Below are 19,830 nucleotides of genomic sequence, written 5' to 3'. Positions count from 1 at the left end.
TTTTTTTTAATGTTTTTGTCTGCACATCTCTTGTTCAACATTTTCTTTTTACTATCACGCTATAGATCTATTTTAACAAAGGCTTAATTGGCTTATGTCCGAATCCTAGCTGTTCCTAGAGCAGTGAGGTATACTGAAGTACTCTTCGTACTTCTGAACTTCAGTCTGCCATCTTTCCATTTTATGGGTATTAATGGACACAAATTAAGAACATGAAGGTGGCTTGAAATGGCTGGAGACAAATTCCATTATTTCCTGGCCAAGCAACTTGCTTTGCATTTTGTTGCTTTAGCTGGGAAACGTATTCTGATTTTCCGAGTATAGGATGAGCAGCAGTCCAGCTAAATGCTTACCTGTGCAGCTGAAGGATTGTACAGGGTTTACTGTTCGTTTTATCTTCCCAGAGCTAAGCATGGGCAAGTGTAGTTTGTCAGTCTGCATAAAGGCACAAGCTTGTGTTCTAGCAAGCACACTCCTTGGCTGAGGTGTTGGCTGCTGTGTGCACTTCTCTTATCACTGGGGCTCTAAACAACATCATCCCCTTTGTTTCATTTTTAGTAGCCTTTTCCCTGTTAGAAAGTGTAAAATTGTTCTTTTGCTTAAGTTACTAGTAATGCCACCACATACATCTCCCCATTTTTTTTTCAGTCACTCAAAACAAACAAACAAACAAAAAAACCCCATGTATTAGGTTTTCCCTTCTCTTGTCTATATACTTAATACAGGATAAGTGAGGTATGTGAGTCCAGGTTTGTACGTGCTGTGCTCAGGTGTATCTTATTTGTGAGCCAAAGCTTTGTGCTGAAGGCCAAGCTTTCTCTTTCATCCTCTCAGCCACCACTGATAATGGCAGCAGCTGGCCAAAGGTGTGTGTGCATGGAGGGGAGACTTCAGAGCTATGTGTTACAATTTGGCAAAGCCATTTGCTTTCCTCGTTCTGCCACCAGCACTTGAGTAATCTTGCATAAATTATTTCTTACTTGGGCTGTTTCTCCAAGTACTTCCTTTGTTTTTTTATATTATCCCAAATTTGTGCAGTACTGATTATCTAATACCAAGCGTTGCATGGTCAGAGACTCAGCTCTATGTATCTTATTCTGAAGTCAAGTCAGTGAAACAACTTTCAGAACTTCAAAATTTGAAGCAAAATCGAAGGACAAAGTTATTTCATAAAACCTGATGCTTGAACAAGAATTAGAACAGGTGAAAAACAGAAAGGACAGATTGACAAAAGGAAATGTCAGCTCAGCCGTGGTGTCCTTCTGTAGTTCATTATTTTAGTTGTTCATTGCTCGTGTATTGAGTTCTTATTCGGTGGCTTTCCCAAAGGGGCTACATGTGCTTGTTGCAATGTGGAATTACCTAATGTTGTAATACATGAGATGAATGGTTTTGAGGTTCCAGGACACAGCAAGTGAGTCATGGGTTTCCGGTCCCATGCTCTAATGTACTGCATTCATCTTTTCTGCAGTTACTCATAACAGGAAGAACTGAAATTCTGTGGCTAGAATTATGGAAGGATTAAGTTTCTAACTCTTAACTTCAGTAGTGCTGGGGACTCTTGCATCTATTGTGAATGTGTAAATTGCTAAAGAAATTCAAATTTGGTCTCTTGAATTAGCTTCCTATCTACACAATGGGCTAAGGCCTTTTTGTTGCTAATGCGCTCAACCCTGTTAAAAGTTGGAGACTTTGCATAGCTTTAGGGACTGGGGAATCTGCAAGTCATATGGAAAAGCTCTGCATCCTGACCTCAGCTCTCTAGGCAGGTAAATGGCACTGCTTTTGTACATCATGTCAAACCAGTCCAGGAATGTTTCTATACTTAAAAATAATAACAAGCATAGCAAGTCTCCTGGCTTAAAAGCAGTTTGTGTGTTATTTTCTTTTTTTGTTGTTTTTAATTTGACCCGTCTAGAATTAATGCTATATAATTTTGTAGATTCTTTGTACTTTTGAATTCATTTCAGATGTTCTTTGCCTTCCATTGTCTTTCAGGGTGCCATTAGAAAGAGATAATTCAGAAGAGTTTTTGAAACGGGAAGCCAGAGCAACTCAATTAGCAGAGGAAATTGAATCAAGTGCCCAATACAAAGCTCGGGTTGCCTTGGAAAATGATGAAAGAACAGAAGAAGAAAAATATACTGCTGTTCAGAGAAATGCTAATGAGCGAGAAGGTCATGGTGTGAACACTAGGTACTTGCATACACTATGAATAGCATTTTTATTTAAATGATGTACATATTTTGGTACAGTGGCAATTTAGTCATTGAAACTGTGCTTTTTCAGCAGGGTCGATTAGGTTAGGAATCTTGTGTAAACAATCACTTGCTGTTTTTGGCACTCATGTTGACTTGTAAACCTCTACTTGGCCCTGTATTATCTGTAATGGAACAGACCTCTCCGTTCTGATATTGCACTGTGGTGAATTCATACCAAATTACAGGAAGAGGCAGTGGTTTCAGCGTGTCATGGAGAATTTTAGGCGTTAGTACTGAATCGTTCAGTGTCTGTGGGCTCTTAAGAAGTGGAAGGTGTAGCGAGTATCAAAGGGTAATTCATGAGGTGAATATTTGATCAACATCTGATTGTATTTTGAGCTTCTCTTGAGCTTGTTTAGAGAAAGACAGGAAGTATCAGCAGAGCACTCGAACTTTTCATTATCTTCCAGTTCTTCCTCAACACTGATAGAAATTTGCTGTGTTTCAGGGAAAATAAGTATGTTCCACCTGGAGGGAGAAACAGGGATGTCCTGTCTTGGGGAAGTGGAAGACAAAATTCACCAAGGATGGGTCAGTCTGGATCAGGCCCACCAATTTCAAGGTCTGGATCCCACACTTCAGATTTCAGTCCTAACTCTGGAGCAGATCAGAGAGTAGTTAACGGAGGCAAGTATCTGAAGTTGAAATTAATGTGCCTTAAAAAAGTTCAATAAATTATCTAATTATGTTGAAACTGTGGTTTTAGGTTGTGTATTTAATAAGCTGCTTAGCATGCATCATTTAACACAGAGGTTGTGATTTTCATCTGGGTTTAACTTATTGATAATGAAACATTCATTTGAATGCATTGAATGTAGCTTTGCCAAGCAGCAGTGTCGCTTGTTTTCTACCTTTGTTTTAGATGATGGTGCAGTCTGCAGCTTTAAAGATGGAAAAATTGCTTTTTGTATTTATTTTTTTTATACTACTGCTTAGCTCTCTCGAGGAGTAGCAATACTGACATCTAGTGAAAGGGAGGTGGCAGCTGTGCTGGAGGAAGCATCTGCCTTCCTACCTGGTGCTTGGATCAATTCTGCTCCCTGTTCTAGGGGATAAAGCAACTTGCTGGCTTCACCATGATGTGGGTGGAAAAAACATTGATGGGAAAGTGGGAGAAGTTATTACAGGAAAATGAATCAAGTCTTCTCTCCAAATAGTTACTTGAGTATTTTCTGCTGTATGCATAGCTAATATTTATGAATAGGCACCGCTAGGCACTGAATAGTGGAAATTGGTGGTTTATAAACTGAATACCAGTTTTTGAGATATGAACTTCAGCAGTAGCCTGCCTTTGAGGCATGATTTTTATAGGTTAAAAGTACAATTATACAATATCGGTATGAATCAAAAATAATAATAGTTAAAAAAAAAAAAAAGCATAATGCTCAAGTGCCTCTAGAGAGGGAGTCTGAGAAATATTTAAAGGTAAGTGAAACTTTCTCCTTAAATAGAGTCAAATGTGTAAAGGGTGTACAACTGAGTCTTGCTCAAACAATGCTCAAGTTGAAATTTGTAGTGTTAGTGGTTCGTGCCATCCGATTACTTCACTGAATCAACCTCATACACTTAGCGTACTCAAAATGGCTTATAAATAAAATGCCTTTGGTTTGGAAACAATGAACCCCATATCCTAGATTAAAATACCACATTAATACCGCAGGTAACTGATAGAGGCATAGATGTCAGGATTCAGACACTGAACACCGCTGTTTTTTGTAAAGATGCAGTTCCTAGAATCGATACTGCTCATCATTTGGTTTGGAAGTAGCAGTTTGTGCGTTCAGTCCTGCACATGAACCGCTGTACGAGAGCCTCTGCTAGCTGATGGAGGACCAGTGCGTACTGTAGAACATATATATGACAGGCTAACAGATCAAACTTTACTGTCTATTCCTTAGTAGTATTTGTAGATCCTAATTAACCCTTTGGGGAGTTTGTGACATTCAGTTATTAAATTTGACCCGAAGCAGAGACGAGAACCTTACAGAGACTTATTTTATTGGTTGCGGAAATAAATTAACCTATCCCCAAAGGGTTAAACGTGAGAAATCATTTTGTCATATTTTACTTTTTTTTTTTTTTTTTCTGTTGACCTTTTTCCCCATAATTTTTCTTTAGTTTTTATACTTTCCTTCATATCATTTGTTCTGTCAGGTGTTCCCTGGCCATCGCCTTGCCCATCTCCTTCCTCTCGCCCACCTTCTCGCTACCAGTCAGGTCCCAACTCTCTTCCACCTCGGGCAGCCACCCCTACACGGCCGCCCTCCAGGCCCCCCTCGCGGCCCTCCAGGCCCCCGTCTCACCCCTCTGCTCATGGTTCTCCAGCTCCTGTCTCTACTATGCCTAAACGCATGTCTTCAGAAGGTACAATACCACGATTTGTTCATGTTTTTGTTTGTCTTTGTTTAACTCCTTTGTGAGTTTAATTACAAAATTGTTTTTCCTCTTCATTACTTAACCTATAATTTGTGTTTAACTTTAGTTTATCGGACTATTTCTATTAACCTTTTTATTTGAAGAACTTTACAAAAACAAAATAAAGCTGTGAAATTTCCCAAGTTGGTATGAAATAAACTCAGCTTTGTAAACGCTGCTCAGTGTCTTAACCAACAACAACATGCCGGACCCGATAAGTTTAGAGAGCATTATTAGGAATATCAATTTAAATAAAATCTAAAAAATATGAAGGCAGTTGTTTCACAAAACGCAGTTTCAAATTTAGCTAAAATGATTCAATTACCTTTTGTTTATTTAAAAAAAAAAATAGAACAAAACTGTATTTAAACAAGTGCAGTGTGGAATGGGATAGGATGAGCTGCTTCAAAGATGAATCGGTAGAAAACATTAGGTCTGAGTTTGCATTGAGGCAGAACAAGTCCCTAGTAGCCAGAACATATGCAGGGAAACTTTGACCCATGATCCTTGCTAACTGTATGCAGAAGAATCCAAACTACATGTATTTGTACTCTGAGGGTACAGTAAGGAACAGACTTCTAAAGTTTTATTTTAAGTGCACTCAAAAAGAATCAAGCTGTCCTGCCCAGCGCAGTCTGGCAATTCTGGAAAAATGCAGACTGGTTCCCCTAAGCTCCCTGGAAATGTGCACTCTCTCTGCTATCACAGGCTCTGCTGGAGCCAGCTGAGAGAAGCGTGCTCATTGAATCAGTAACATGTTCTACAGCTTGCCTGATAAATGCTCAGCATGATCCATTACCAGAAAGGGGACAGTAGCAAACATGTCTGCACGGTGTTCTGCTGCCAATTAAACGTACCGGTGTGAGATCTCTTTGAAGTAGTGAAATACAAAGAATCCGTGTGCAAATTCAGTTATGTTTTTGAGCGCTTGTGATTGACTTGTCAGGCATGCAGTGAACTGCTTACTGCAACACAAGAAGAGAATTGCTGGAAAGCGTGTATTCTGTAAAATACTTGCCTGTATATAATTTGGATTCAAGTGTGCTTTAGATTCATGATTAAATAGAGGCTAATGTTTAAAGTTTTATATAACCAGAAGAGGTACTTGGTATTTTAGAGCTTTATATAAGTGAAACCAGAAAGTCGCTACCTGAACTTCTGTCTGTTACTGATCTAAATGAAAAATGAACTGAAATCAGTCAGATTGTCTTATGCTCATGTGCCATTTTTCCTTTTAGGGTATCAACATTTGAGTCTGATCTTGTAAAGAAAATGTTGTTAGGATGTAGAGACTGTATGGCTGCTTAGACTTGAGTATAACTTTTCTGTGGCAGCTGTATAAACTGTTCAGAATTACTGTGTTCTCCTACGACTTCATCTTCTGGTGTTAAACATGCATGACTGGAACCTTGGGATAACAATAACTTGTTTAGTTGCAATTTTGCTGACTTGTTAATGAATTGTGACCTGCTGCAGGCAGTTCAGCCTCTGTGCAGAATGATCTGCTGGAATTCCCCAGCACCATTGGTCAGCCAGTGTTGTTGGCTGCTCTGTAAATCAATGTTTGGCATCACTGACCACCTGGCAAAAATAATGCAATCCTTTTTTTTTCCTCCTGAAAACATTTGATAGCCCAGAACTGTGATTATCCAGGAGGAGCTGGGCCACTAACTTTATTGGCTTGTCTTCCTGTAAGCAGTATTGAATGCTTGGATTCAAATATTTTAAGTCACTTCTGTTAAAACTTCTAAATATCAATGAATGCGAGTTTACTTGGTAAGGTGATGAGATGCTGCTAGTCTGGCCAGACCAGTGGCTTGGTCTTTCTGGTTTCGTAGATCCCTGGTTCTAGTCTATGCCAGTGTAATTTGCTTGACTGCATTATTGCATTATTGAGAGTTACTAGATTAAATCCACTTTTATAAACAGACAATGTATTTGAGTGTGCTTTGTGATGGATGTTAAGAACTTATTGTGTGGGGTTGTCTTCTTTTTCTCAGGGCCTCCACGGATGTCTCCTAAGGCACAACGGCACCCTCGAGGTCACAGAGTCTCTACTGGTAGGGGTACAATTTCAAGTGGCTTAGAATTTGTATCTCATAATGCACCAGGGGAAGCATCTACTACTGCAGTGGCACGAGGCAGCCCTTCAGGTGGGACGTGGTCATCAGTTGTCAGTGGGGGTAGGTAAAGCTTGGCTTATTGCAGATGGCTTGCCAGGGGTACCTTAGAGTCTTAATGCTAAGCAGAGTACTGTGTTTCTAGACAATTCAGGCTCTGAATACACTGGTCTGCTAACTTAGCTTGCTTAGATGTAGTGGGAGAAGGATGTTCCCAGGTAGCTTAGTGAAATGACTGGTGAGTTGGTCCTTAAAGTGCAATATTGTCTGAATTGCAGAGAGGATAAGTCGGTTGCTGTATAAAAGGAAGGAAAAACGTGGGAATTAGTTGTTGAAAGAAATAACCTGGATTGTTATTGAAGGAGATGAGGAAAAGTTAGACACATTTCTTCTGAATTTGGTTAGTGGCAGTATAGCTGGATTGTTATGGTTTGCAAACGAGTGAGGCGTTTGGGTAGAGGAAGGCTGACATCACAAGAAAAGATGAAATGGTACTCGAGTGTAGTTGGATGTACTTTTTTTCTTTAAAAAATGCTGCAGATTTTAAGTGGTGGTTTTGTGTTTGTCGTAAGTGCTGTAGTAGCAGATATAATCAATGTCTTTTCTGAATCAGCTAACATCTTTTTTTTTTAATGTTTGATTTTAAATATAAAGCCCAGTCTTGTGACAGCAGCCCTGGTTTTGTAGTTGGGACTGTGTTCTGGTCAGTTGTCAGCAGCTGAGTGCTTTCTTGAATCCAAGTGCAAGTGAGCAGCAGTTCAGAGTCTGATACCTTTTAGTGGTGTTGGAATTCTAGAGAAGGGCAATGGGAAAGCATTTTTTAGAAAGCAAATATGACTTGCTGCCTAACGCATAGACAACCCCATAGACTTGGTTGCCTTGTGGAAAAGTTTTAAACGCTCCCGTTTTCAGCTTCCCTCCCTACCCCAACTTTGTATATCAGTGACATGCAAGTAGAATTGTTAAACCACTTGCTTTTCTTTCTTCTTGCTCACTTGAAGTTCATGCATGAATGTATGACATAAAGCAACTAACTAGCCACTGTGGGATGAGCAGACAGCAGGAGGTACAACTTACCTTTTAAAGAATATACAACTTTCTTTGCTGCTGTAATGCAGGGACAAAAGTGGACATCAAATCTTCTTTCAATGAGATATGCTGGGAGGTTTTTTGTAGTGGTTTTTTTGTGCTTTTTTGCAGCTGGCAAACCTCCAAAGGAGGAAACTGTAAAGTGGAACATGTTCTGGTTTTTTTTTGTTTTTTTTTTTTTTTCCCCAGCCTTTCAAAAAATGTTTTGTATCTGTTTGCATGGAGATACGACTCCCTTTTTCTTTTCTGTCTGAAGCACATTGTTAATGTGAGCTCTTATACCACTGAGGGGCCAGAGACCACATTGCAGTTTCTTGGTGGTTCTGCAGAGCAGTGATGTATGTTAGGGAGCAATCTGCAGGAAAATTGCACCATTTATCTGAATTGCTGCATTGTAAAGAACTAGGAGATGTACCTGAAAGGTAAACAGGTTTTCAATCACTAAATAATGTTCCATTGAGTATTTTAAAGCATGTTCTTAGTCATCTTAAAATTAAGCAAACTGCTGAGCAAATGAGGAAACTTATCCTATAACTGCTTTTTCCTGTTTGCTTCTAGTTCCAAGATTATCCCCTAAAACACACAGGCCTAGGTCTCCAAGGCAGAGCAGCACTCCTGCAGGACCAGCTCTGCCTTCTCCTCAACCTGGTACTATTCCCACTGAATCTGTTGCCATGCCTGTTCCAGCTGCCTCTCCGACACCTGCCAGCCCTGCATCCAACAGAGCAGTTACCCCTTCCAGCGAAGGTGAGTGACCCTCTCTAGCTGGCAGATGCTTCCCTTGCCTCATCTCTGAAAACGAAAATGCCTTTACAAGACCAAAGCTGCTTTATTAAATGATGGGAAGAATTCTGACTGATGTGTTTAGTTTTTCTATGTACTGAATTCCTTTTTTCCCCATGATGATGGCTTTAAAATAAGGTTCAAAAGGCTTTTTAGTTAGGCTGTATGCTTAATTTCCTCTGCCCTGGAAGGGGCATGGAAGTATGGGTGTTTGACCTAATTTAGGACTTTTTTTCAAATGGAATTCTGTGCTGTTTTCTTCTTTAAAGAAACTCAGATCACTGATTTCAGAGAATATTATAAGCATAGTGAAAGGACAAACATTTCCAGAGCACGGTCAGAAAAACCTGACTCTCAAATCTTTGTGAAATTACATATGAAGAGCTTTTCTATGGGAAATAATTTTACTTTAAGTTTTTTTTCAGCCTAGCTAAGGATCAGTGTATGACAGGGAGGAGTGTGTTTGACTGGGACACATTTGTTTGGCTTAATAACCATAGGATGGGCAAAGAGGAAGGATAACTCCTCAGGCCCTAAAGAAGTAGCAGAAAACGCATAACAAAAATGCGTAACATAGGGATTTTCTTCTGTAAGCTAAACATGGTTAAATCTCTCTTTTGTTCCTAACTCGTCATCTCTTTTTAATTGAGATGAGTTGCATATCAGAGGGTAACTTTGGCAATTTCTTTCCTAGCTAAAGATACCAGGCTTCAGGACCAGAGGCAAAATTCTGCGACTGGAAACAAGGAGAATATAAAGCCCAGTGAGACTTCTCCTAGTTTTCCTAAACCTGAGAACAAAGGTTTGTATCAAAACCTTCCATAAATACTCGAGTAATGAATATTTCTGTGCACTAAACCTGCTGTATTGTCTAGTTTAGTTAACATTTTAAGGAAGACTTTGAGGCAGTCTGTCTTGAGTGTTGTATGGGGAAAATTAGATCATTCAGTTCTAAAGTGACAGAAACCTACAGTTTTAAGTCTTGTTCTTGACTCATTTCATCTACTTGAAGTACATTCATGTGGATGGTGTGATTTTTTTTCCTTTTTTTTCTTTTTCCTCCTGGTCTGGATGGGGTTTTTACATAGAGCTGTGCACACAATACTTCCGGTCATTGTGATCCACGTCATTTTTTGTAACTACACTTCTTTGTGTTATGCCTTAATGTTGCCTTTTTTCTCTGTAGCATTGCTTGTGATTACATTTCTCAAAAAAAATCTTTTTACGCTGTGGAAGTTAATCAGCATTTCACCTAGAACTGATATTTTTGACATGCTGGCATGTTATACTTCAGGGGTTCTGCTGCATGCTTCTTTGTGTTCATCTGGGTTCTGCAGTCCTTGTACCTCAGGGGCTTTTGTCTTAGTGTGTGATGTGTTAGAACTATAGATATGTCAGTTATGTAATGCCATGTTTTTACAGACCATTTCTGTGTCCTCATATGTGCAGTTCTTGGAATGATACCAAATTGCTGATAAAGTGATATAGCTGTATTTACTTTGTAGATATGCAAACGTTATCTTTTTGCACATTTAGAAATGTGGGGGTTATAGATTAAAACCTGAATTAGAAATGCTTGGACAATTCTGGTCTTGTATTTGGCAGGTGTATCTCCAATTGTTTCAGAACATAGAAAACAGATTGATGATTTAAAGAAATTTAAGAATGACTTTAGGGTAAGTTTCTCTGTGTGCTAACTTAATGGTATCATAGTTCTCACGCATCCAGATTACTTTAATGAACGGAATGCATTGTGTATGTTAACGGGAAAACGTTTCCTTAAAACTTGTGCTCAATTTGTGAAAATATCCATAAGACCTCACACTAAATATGATAAAATTCAGTGCTAAGCCTTGCTTGTCCGGTTGCCTAATGCACAAGTGTGCATATCCACTTAAAATCTGTACGCTGAAAATGCTGCTCAAAACTGCGTGATAATTAGCTACAAAGAATTAACACATTTACGCTGCGTGTGGAAAAACTGCTTCCAAGTTTTCTGGAGGGTTTTGCAGAGGAAAATTGAAGACAAATATCTGCTGTTCCGCTGCATGTTTCCTGGTTGTAATGGTTTACTAAATCAGGTCAGCTTTTCAAGAGTTACTGTTAAATCACACGGAGGGGGGCTGAGTCTAAGGCGTGGCCTTAAGCTTTCCTGTCACTTCCTAACCAACATGTAGGTCAGACAACTCTCTGAATAGCTTCTTGCAGAGTGTAGGCTTAAAATGTTGTTCAGTGTTCTTTTTTTTTTTTCCTACTACAAATGGAAAATGTATTTTTAAAAGGTCATTTCCAAATGATTAAGGCCTATGGGATTGTTTTATACTCTGTGATGGCGTTAGATTGTCGCTCCTAGTTTCGTGTATTAGTTTAATGAACATGTACCTTGGGTTCTTTTCCAGTTACAGTCAAGTTCCTCTTCAGATGCAGTGGATCAGCTGCTAAACAAAACCCGAGAAGGTGAAAAATCAAGAGATGTAGTTAAAGAAAAGACAGAACCAACCCCTAAAGAACCTATCATAGAAACTGGCAGTAATACTAACTCTAACGGTGGCAGTAGCAAACCTAATAGTCCAAGTATTTCTCCATCAATAAGTAATAGTTCTGAGCAAAAGCGAGGGCCTGAGGTAACTTCACAAGGTGTACAGACATCTGGGCCTGGAAGCAAACAAGATAAAGAGGATAAAGAGGAGAAGAAGGATACTTCTGAGTGAGTAACTATGTCTTTTAGAATAAGCATTTAATTGTTAGTAGAAAAGCTATTAAGAACATGTAATATCCTAATGTTTATATGGCTGATGTAATTTGTCTCTTAATTGAGCAAAGGAAGCAGCAGATGAGATGCCTGTGCTGAATGAAAGTCGCCTTATGAGTCAGTGGTAGAGCTGCATGTATAGCTTTAGTCCTCTTGATGTCTGTTCTTTGTCTAGATGATGATTTAAATGTTTTCCTGCCTCATGTGAACTGAAATATCAACAGCAGGAAAACATCTTTATGGAGAAGTGTAGTAAGAGCACTGTCAGTGAGAGTGGCTTTTTGCATGCCATGTTGTTTGTGTTCTCAGAAATCTGACTCATAGGTGGAAATGAAGTATTTAATCTCTGTACATTTTTAATTGTTAGGGAGTTCTGCATGTGTGCTGTAATGGAATAATGCTCAATGTTATTTTTTGTTGCTCTTCATGTTTAGGCAAGTTAGAAAATCAACACTTAATCCTAATGCAAAAGAATTCAACCCTCGATCTTTTGCCCAGGTAAGTTATTTGATACTGTTTAACATTTGCTCGGAGGCAAACCTTTTACTTGGAGTATAATCAAGCTAATCTTGCATATGCATTGCTGAACTCTGTTTGTAGCCGAAGCCTTCTACTACACCAACCTCCCCTCGTCCACAAGCTCAGCCAAGCCCTTCCATGGTGGGCCATCAGCAGCCAACTCCAGTGTACACTCAGCCTGTTTGTTTTGCACCAAATATGATGTACCCAGTTCCAGTGAGTCCAGGCGTGCAGGTAAAGTGCAGCATGTGATGTAAATTTGTTTACACTTTTCAGATGATTGTCAGCCAAGCGGGGAGACTTAGGACATCTGAGTTAAGAGTGTAATAGTACACTGTGTAAATATGGGAACAACTACGTTGCTGTTCAGTTTTAGCTATGTAAATACTGACTTTCCCCAGTGGCCTTTCAACCTGAGAGCTGTAATAGTCTCAAACACTTGTAAATTCCAACAGCTGTTACTTGCATTTATTGTTAATCTGTGCAGGCCTCCTCCCCAGTGCTCCCAGCACAGTCCTGCTTTCTTAAATTTTAAGCAACTGTGTTTTTTTTCCCTCAGCTTCCAGCTGTGTCCCCCTAATTTCCGGTTGTTGTAGAGATCACTAGGGTTTCAGACCTAACTCTGCTATAAAGTTGTCTGATTTAATACATTGCTTGCAGTAGCAATACTAGTGTTACTTGGCTGGTTATTGCAAACCATATGGTCTTGGTTGGTTGTACGTGCAGACTTAGTCACAGTGGTAAAAGAAAATATAGGTTAGGCAGAGTTCACTAAATCATATTTGAAATCTGGAATATTTTTTTTTCTCTCTTCCTTATGGTCCAAATGGTTGCTGGTTATTAAAATAAAGTGTGGCTAACATCCTAACTCTGTGGTTAAAGGTTTTGGCAGTGGAGGAAGTGATCAATCTTGTGCTAACTTTGCTCTCGTAACGTGTTAACAAAATACTCAGTATGCTCAGCATGTGTTAATGAGTAATTTAGTTGTCAGCTTCAACAAGGTCACTACAACTCTTCTTGTTTGGACTGAAGGAGTTTGCAAGAAACTTCTATGAGGTCTTGGTCTTATTACAAAACTCTAAAATAGCCAGCAAACATCTACAAATTAGTGGTGAAGAACTGAACTGTTAAATAGTTTAACATAAGGCATTACATCTGTATAAATTGTCTCTGAAAAGAGTTTGAAAGCCAGGGAGGGTATGGTAGATCTTGATGAAACCAATTTCGTGGTGGAGACTGCCTTGATGTATGTTGTGTTTGTCACCTACTTATGTCAGTAAAGTTTTAAGAAGAAAAATGGCTTCTAATATCATTAGAGGTTATTGTATTTTTTTTGACTCAGAGTAAAACTTACAAAAGCTGTTTACCCCAACACAAACACATGCACGCTTTAAAAAGGAATATTGTATCTTAAACTCCTCCTTCTATTTCAGCCTTTGTATCCTATACCCATGACGCCCATGCCAGTGAACCAAGCCAAGACATATAGAGCAGGTAAAGGTGAGAATAATACTGCCTGTTTGGTTCTTAGTTTGCATGCAGCATGAACAAAATAACAAATGTTTGTGTATTTTCTAATCCATGTGCTTTAGTTTTCAAACTGATATTTTAAGTACTATTTTTAACGAAGGCGAATTAAGTGGAAATAGGCATTTCTAGGTAATGTAATTTGGCCAAATCATTGTAAGTTTGTGTAGCACGGCATTGCTGCTTTTGGAATTTGATTTAACAAACTGGAAAAGATCTCTGTTACTTGGAAAATGAGTGTTAGCTGTTTGGCCTCCTATGCTTTGTGAACGTTACAGATTTGTTTGAAAGGCAACTTTGTGTATTCTTTGTTCTGATTTGAGCAGAGCCCTTAATGGTGCCTTAGCAGAGTGTTTTTGTCAATGAGAAGAATCTGTTTTTTCACAAGGACTATCCTTATGCATCTGCAAAGAACTTTTACTTGGTTCCAGTTTGTTCTTTTGCATTCCCACTGCAACAGGAACTGAACAGCTGGACTAACAGTGCCATGATTTCAGCAAGTGACACCTCTGGCTGTGTGTGATGAGATGCACTCATCTCTTCAGTGCAGAGAAGGAGCAAAAAAAAAAAAGATGGTCTTGTTTTTATAGCCTAGTTTCAAATATTGCTCTAATTCTACAGTAGTGCGTGCTTTCTTGCAGCGTTGTACAGTGGTTCATGATGGTAGGTTCCAGTGCTGCTGCTCGGCTGCTGCTGTAGGAAATTATTTGAAAGAGCAGTTTTGCTGTTTAGAAGTAAACAAGTGGCCTTTTTGAAATCAGGGAAGACAAAAACCTGCAATGTATTTCTATTTTAAAGTCCACTAGCTTCACTGTGGCCTGACCAATGGAATCTTCTGGTTGCTAATGCTGATTGTTTTAATTAGAAGCATACTGATGGGTACTCCTGCCCTGCAAGGCCAATCTCTGTTCTGAATTCCTTTCCCAAGTGTCATTATTTCCTCTGTATCCATTCTGTGTGCAACAGAGCAGTGAAGAAGCTGCATGTGTTAGAGTTCAGTGCCTTTACTCTGTTCAAGCTGCATTGTGTATTTACTTTTTTCAATTGCTGATTCGCAGTGTAAATGTAATCATTGAGTGAATTTACTGACATCTTCAACATTTCCCTCTCCCTAAGAGGTGTGACAACATTGCACTCTGCAGTGGAGTTTACAGGTGCTTGAGTTAGCTTAGTTATTAATTGCACCCTCGCTACATAAACTGCAGCTCACCCGGAGCTATCGTGCCCCGTTACTTAGTCCCACACTATGATGCTCCACTCTTCTAATCTTTCTCCCTTCAATTAGTTCTACTCCTTTTCTTCCCGTGGATTGATATGTCCCCTTCAGTGTAGACCGTGACCTAGAAGTTACTTTATGCTGTCCTGAAGGATAGCACAGAGATTAAGAGATGCAAATACCTAAAATTGCAGCTGTGTGGAGACCTTTATTCTGCTCTCCTCAGCCATGAGCACAAGTCATGTTAACACTCAGCTTTCCAGTTGATGGAGCAGTTGCTGAGTTGTTCCCATAGAGGATAAATTAAGCCTCTTGAAGGGGATAGAATCAAATTGAATTAATGTAGGTGTCCTGACATAACCCTTCTCTTTTGTTGTTGATTCTTGTCCGTCTTTTTCTCTCTCCACCTTTCTTTTCACAAAATAAACAGGCCTGGGTTTGTGGCCAAGTTTATGTCTAAAAGATAGTATGACAATCAAATGTTTCTTGGAGGAACTCCTTTTTGCATTGTTGCTTTCTGATAGAACTGTAATATGGAGGCTAAAAATGAGAGGTGAGGAATTCCGTTTGGTAACAGTGGCACTGTAGTGTAAAACCTTTCAGGAAGACTAACATTTTCCATCCTGTATTTCTAAAGTGAGGTGCTCTTTGCTTTGCAGTACCAAATATGCCACAGCAACGGCAAGACCAACATCATCAGAGCACCATGATGCACCCTGCCTCAGCAGCAGGCCCTCCAATTGTAGCTACACCACCTGCTTACTCAACACAGTATGTTGCGTATAGTCCCCAGCAGTTTCCTAATCAGCCTCTTGTGCAGCATGTGCCACACTACCAGTCTCAGGTAAGAGTCCTGTTGGTGTATGTAATACAGCACAACAAATAATTAAGTGGCTCAATCCCAAATACCATATTGTCTCCGGTCTTAAGAAGTCAGTCTGAAAGGTTTCTCTATTCTGGAGCGTATTTGGTATTGTCATGTTCTTCAAAGCCTTTAACGGGTTTTAAGGTCGATGTAGAAGTTGTCATTTATTATTGATATTACCTTTTTGAGCAATTCCTTTCAGGTCGGGGGCAGGACATCGAGTTATGCTCTAAAAATAAACAAATTGTACTCTTAGTTCAAAGGTTTTTAAATAAACATACTTAATTGGATAAATATGTAATTATGTGCATAAGCTTACATAATTAGAGTGGCAGAAATTAGACACGCTAGTGGTTTTTGTCAGTTTCTAATCCACTGCAGAAAACGTCCTTCTGTTCTTAGAACAACTGGGATAAGTGTGACAGTACGAAATTCTTGGTTTGCTCTGTGTTTTCAGTAAGGCCAAGCTATTGCTCTTTCTAAATACATAATTATTGCTTAGATCAGACTAGTTTCTTGTAATTACCTTCTAATTAACTGCCTGTTTTTTCTTATTTCTGTTGAATGCAGCATCCTCATGTTTATAGCCCTGTAATACAGGGCAACGCTAGAATGATGGCACCACCAACTCATGCACAGCCTGGTTTAGTATCTTCTTCTGCAACACAGTATGGTGCGCATGAACAGACGCATGCTATGTATGGTAGGAAACGTTTTGTGTTATATGTAACTTTTTAAGCTCTTATGTTGTGCAGGGATATATTTAAATCTCGAGGTTCAGATATGGGTATCACTCAAAATTACACCAGTAAATGTGGTTTATATATCATAAGATGATGAGCAAAGCATTGAAAACTGAGCCACCTGGTTAAAATGAAAACTCGAGTGTGCTGATTTCAGTAGGATGCCAGTGACCAAGATGAAATTTCAAGCTGGGAGCTGCTAAAGAATATCTGCTGAAAGAAGTTTGTTCAAGTTCTCTTGATGCCCTTGACACAACATCCCTTGATTGTTTCTTGTTTATAAGTAGGACTGGTTTTATTGCAAGGCTATGACCTCAGTTTCAAAACTTGACTTTAGTTCTGACAACTAGTGAAATGCTGTCTTTATGATACTACTAGCATTATTAACAGTATGAACACTACTGTCTAAGCAAAATAAAACTTGTGTAGCTTACCCTTCTTTTTTGGTAAGTCAAGATTTAAGTACTTGAAACAACTCATGTATTGCTTTGACTTCGGTCTCCAGCATTATCAGATGAGCGTATTTCACTTAGAGTGAAATGGCGAAAATGTGGGTTACCTTGTTACAAACTATAATGTGAAGAACTTCTAAAGCATTATAAATGTATGATAAATCAATGCCCCATTCAGAGGGAAAACCTCACTGCAAAACATGCTGTGGAAAGAGGTAGAATCAAGGTTGCTGGAAGGCTTGAAAATTGTCATAAATTGTCAAAACGACAGATGGTCTCTTGAAAAACATGGCATTTCAATACTTGTTACAGCATCTGAGGAAGACTTTTATTGGGTCACGTATATTATTGACTTAGATTCTAATAAAAGATTTTCTGTACCTTTAGACATCTTTGTATGTTTTCCGGTGCTTAGTTTTACTCTAATACTTAATGGAAGTCCATGATGTGTCATGAAAACTTAACAAGGCTAAAAATCTGAAATTTAGTGTGAAATTAATTTTGATTTAAACAAGTCTGTGTCTTACCCATCTGAAAACATCCTGTCAGATCTCTGCAGTAATATGGTAACATAGTAAAGAAACAAAAATAATAGAGAGAAACCTTTTTTGCTATTTGAAAGAACACCTCAGCTCATTTGTAATAAAGTTGAACTGGGAAGTTACATGCAGAGCTTAAGTCTTTCTCTCACAGGTCCTTACCAAATGTATTACTTTGATCTTTTCAACTCTTGTGCTTGAGGTGTCCATGTAAACAGATCTTCTGTTTGCTTTTTCATTAGATTAAATAGAATTCTGATAAAGTGAACGATCAAAGGCTTTCAGACCTTTATTGGTGAAAACTCTCCTCTCAAATCCTGATTAAAATAAAGCTAGACATGAGAGAATCTCAGCAGCTTTGTTCAGAATGGTTGCTTGTTACTTCATAGCAATTTCCCACTGTGCACCATCCTTCTCTTCTGTAAGCACTGGGTTCTACAGCATTGAAGTACAAGCCTGTTCCACTTGGTTGGCTTTGATCAGAAGTCTGCATAGTTTTTTCACTGATATTCTAACTTACAACAGTTAGTTCTCATTTTGTGTTGGTTTTGTGGCTTATCTGTTGTAGGTATGTGATCAACTACCAGTACACGCCACTAAGCTGGGTCAGAATTGAGAATTCTTTAATATTTCCTTCCACGTAATTTAAACAATGCTTTTCCGAGAGCGCCTGATTTACAGAAATTGCACTGGAAATTGTCTTTGTGTTCTTTCTACTGCTTACTTGGTGACTCTTCCAAACATTCTCCCACCTTCCCAGTAAATGATCAAGCACTTAAAATTCTCGGTTGTAAAAAACATTTGGCCCAGTTGGACCATGAACACCATATGAGACATTTTTTTTTTTTTTTTTAAGAGTATTGGTCTTGCGGTGTGTAAATGTGTTTATTGCCTTGGGAACATGGATTGACTCCAAGTTTACAGTTAGCTACCCATGGAGTGACTTCAGGTGTAGTGCATCACTCTCGATTCCCAGGTTTCTGCAAGGCTTTCATGTGTTACTCAAAGACCTTGCCTAGACTGATGATTTTTTGTCAAAATGTGTCCATCTATAAGATAATGGGCTTCCATTTATCAATACGTGACTGCTTGGAAGAAATGTAGAATTGCCTAAGGTAGTAGATGATGCTGCTTATGGAGTAAAGTGCTGACAAGCAACTTGCTGGAATCATTCCCTTCAGTTTGAGTGAGAGGCAGTTTTGAATGGGTAATATACAAAGGTATTTATAACTTATGTTCCATATTTTGGGGATCTTGAGCTTACCCACGGAATCTTTGAACTAAATATACCACCACACACCGATCCTGAGTTGAATTTGGTCCTCTTTTGGAAGCAGTTCGAAAATCCAGAATAACAACTTCCCGAGAAACAACCATTGCTGCTTTTGATTGCGGAGCGTTTGCTCAAGCAAGTTCTCACATTTCCCTTTGGCTCTTTAAAATAGCAGTCTGATCTATTTTTATTTTTATTCTCTGCCTTCCCTCCCCACCCCCCGTTCATATCAGGATTCAGTGGGTTACAGTGTCCTTTTATCCTTCAAGGTTCTGGTGCTTCCTCTGAGATAATTCTTGCGAAATTCACTCCATTTTTCTCCTGTGTATGTGGTAGAAAGAAGATGTCTACAAGGACAGCTGCGCTGAGCCATGGGGGTTGGGGCACTGCTTATGAGGTGTTCTTAAGGTGTGAAATGTTTTCTGGTGAGCTCTGAAACTCCATCTTCTTCAATGGTTTGGGACAAGTGAATGCCTGTGGCAAGCAGCAGCTGCCTGGCAGCGAGGAGGAATGCTTGTTGGTCCTCACTGCCGCGAGTTTGGTTTTTGTTTTCGTTCCTGTCTCAGGAAGTGACTTCTCCATTCCAAATACACATAGTGACTTACACTTGTTGATCTGCACTTTTTCATTTTAAAGCAAAATATTTTTGTCTAATGGGATATTTCTGCACTTCTGGGATTTCTTTGCCAGTGCCTTACTTGTGTTCCCAAACTGCTGCTGACAAGAGAAGCAGAGAAGCCGAGCAGCTCAGCTGTGTGCTCACCACAGGCCCCTCTGAGCACACAGAAGGAATGTGTAAATCCTTGGGCTTTCCCCCTCAGAACACAATGGGGAAGGCTCACACAGCCCTCTTTCACCCTGTCAGCCAGTCAGACTGTACAGATGGCTCTTACACATTTCAGCTCGTAAGCTCTGGAGACATGAGCTTCCCTTACCAAGGGCAGTTGACATGCAGGTTCTGGTGGAGCAGGGCAGTGTGCACACCGATAGCTGCCCCACGCACACCCCATAACACCAACCCATCCTCACCCTGCACCTAGGTTTCAGGACATACCACCTTCCTCAAAGCGTTGGCTCTGTTCGATCCATATTGCTGCTCTGGTCAAGTTTGATGGCTCACGGCTTGCTCCTATGTCGCACAAAGACACAACTTGTCCTGTGGTGTTGGCAGAAAATCTGGTTATCGAAGTTGAGGGTGGATGTATTCCTGTGCCAATTAATTGCTGTGTTACCATGTAGCTGAACTGTGTATGCTTGTAGATAACTGGAGTTCTCT

At 39.5% G+C, this 19,830-nt stretch overlaps 1 protein-coding gene across 13 annotated transcripts in view; it reads left to right on the top strand.

The window, feature by feature from the left end:
- Positions 1-19,830, top strand: part of ATXN2 (ataxin 2) — a 50,166-nt gene that overhangs the window by 18,364 nt on the left and 11,972 nt on the right. For 3 of the 13 annotated variants that reach the window (XM_021413421.1, XM_021413419.1, XM_021413424.1), the window contains exons 8-20: positions 1,999-2,196; positions 2,710-2,888; positions 4,416-4,625; positions 6,677-6,859; positions 8,444-8,632; positions 9,363-9,470; positions 10,274-10,344; positions 11,068-11,375; positions 11,855-11,918; positions 12,021-12,173; positions 13,373-13,439; positions 15,342-15,526; positions 16,118-16,250. In XM_021413421.1, the coding sequence (XP_021269096.1) occupies positions 1,999-2,196; positions 2,710-2,888; positions 4,416-4,625; positions 6,677-6,859; positions 8,444-8,632; positions 9,363-9,470; positions 10,274-10,344; positions 11,068-11,375; positions 11,855-11,918; positions 12,021-12,173; positions 13,373-13,439; positions 15,342-15,526; positions 16,118-16,250 (2,048 nt within the window). The remainder of the gene's footprint in view (positions 1-1,998; positions 2,197-2,709; positions 2,889-4,415; positions 4,626-6,676; positions 6,860-8,443; positions 8,633-9,362; positions 9,471-10,273; positions 10,345-11,067; positions 11,376-11,854; positions 11,919-12,020; positions 12,174-13,372; positions 13,440-15,341; positions 15,527-16,117; positions 16,251-19,830) is intronic. The other 10 variants (XM_021413422.1, XM_021413420.1, XM_021413429.1 and 7 more) reach the window with 9 other exon arrangements.

The sequence above is a fragment of the Numida meleagris genome, chromosome 14, assembly GCF_002078875.1.
Source record: "Numida meleagris isolate 19003 breed g44 Domestic line chromosome 14, NumMel1.0, whole genome shotgun sequence".
NCBI classification, from domain to species: Eukaryota; Metazoa; Chordata; class Aves; order Galliformes; family Numididae; genus Numida; species Numida meleagris.
The sequence above is the reverse complement of the archived record's forward strand: the minus strand, read 5'-3'. Positions and strand labels throughout refer to the sequence as shown.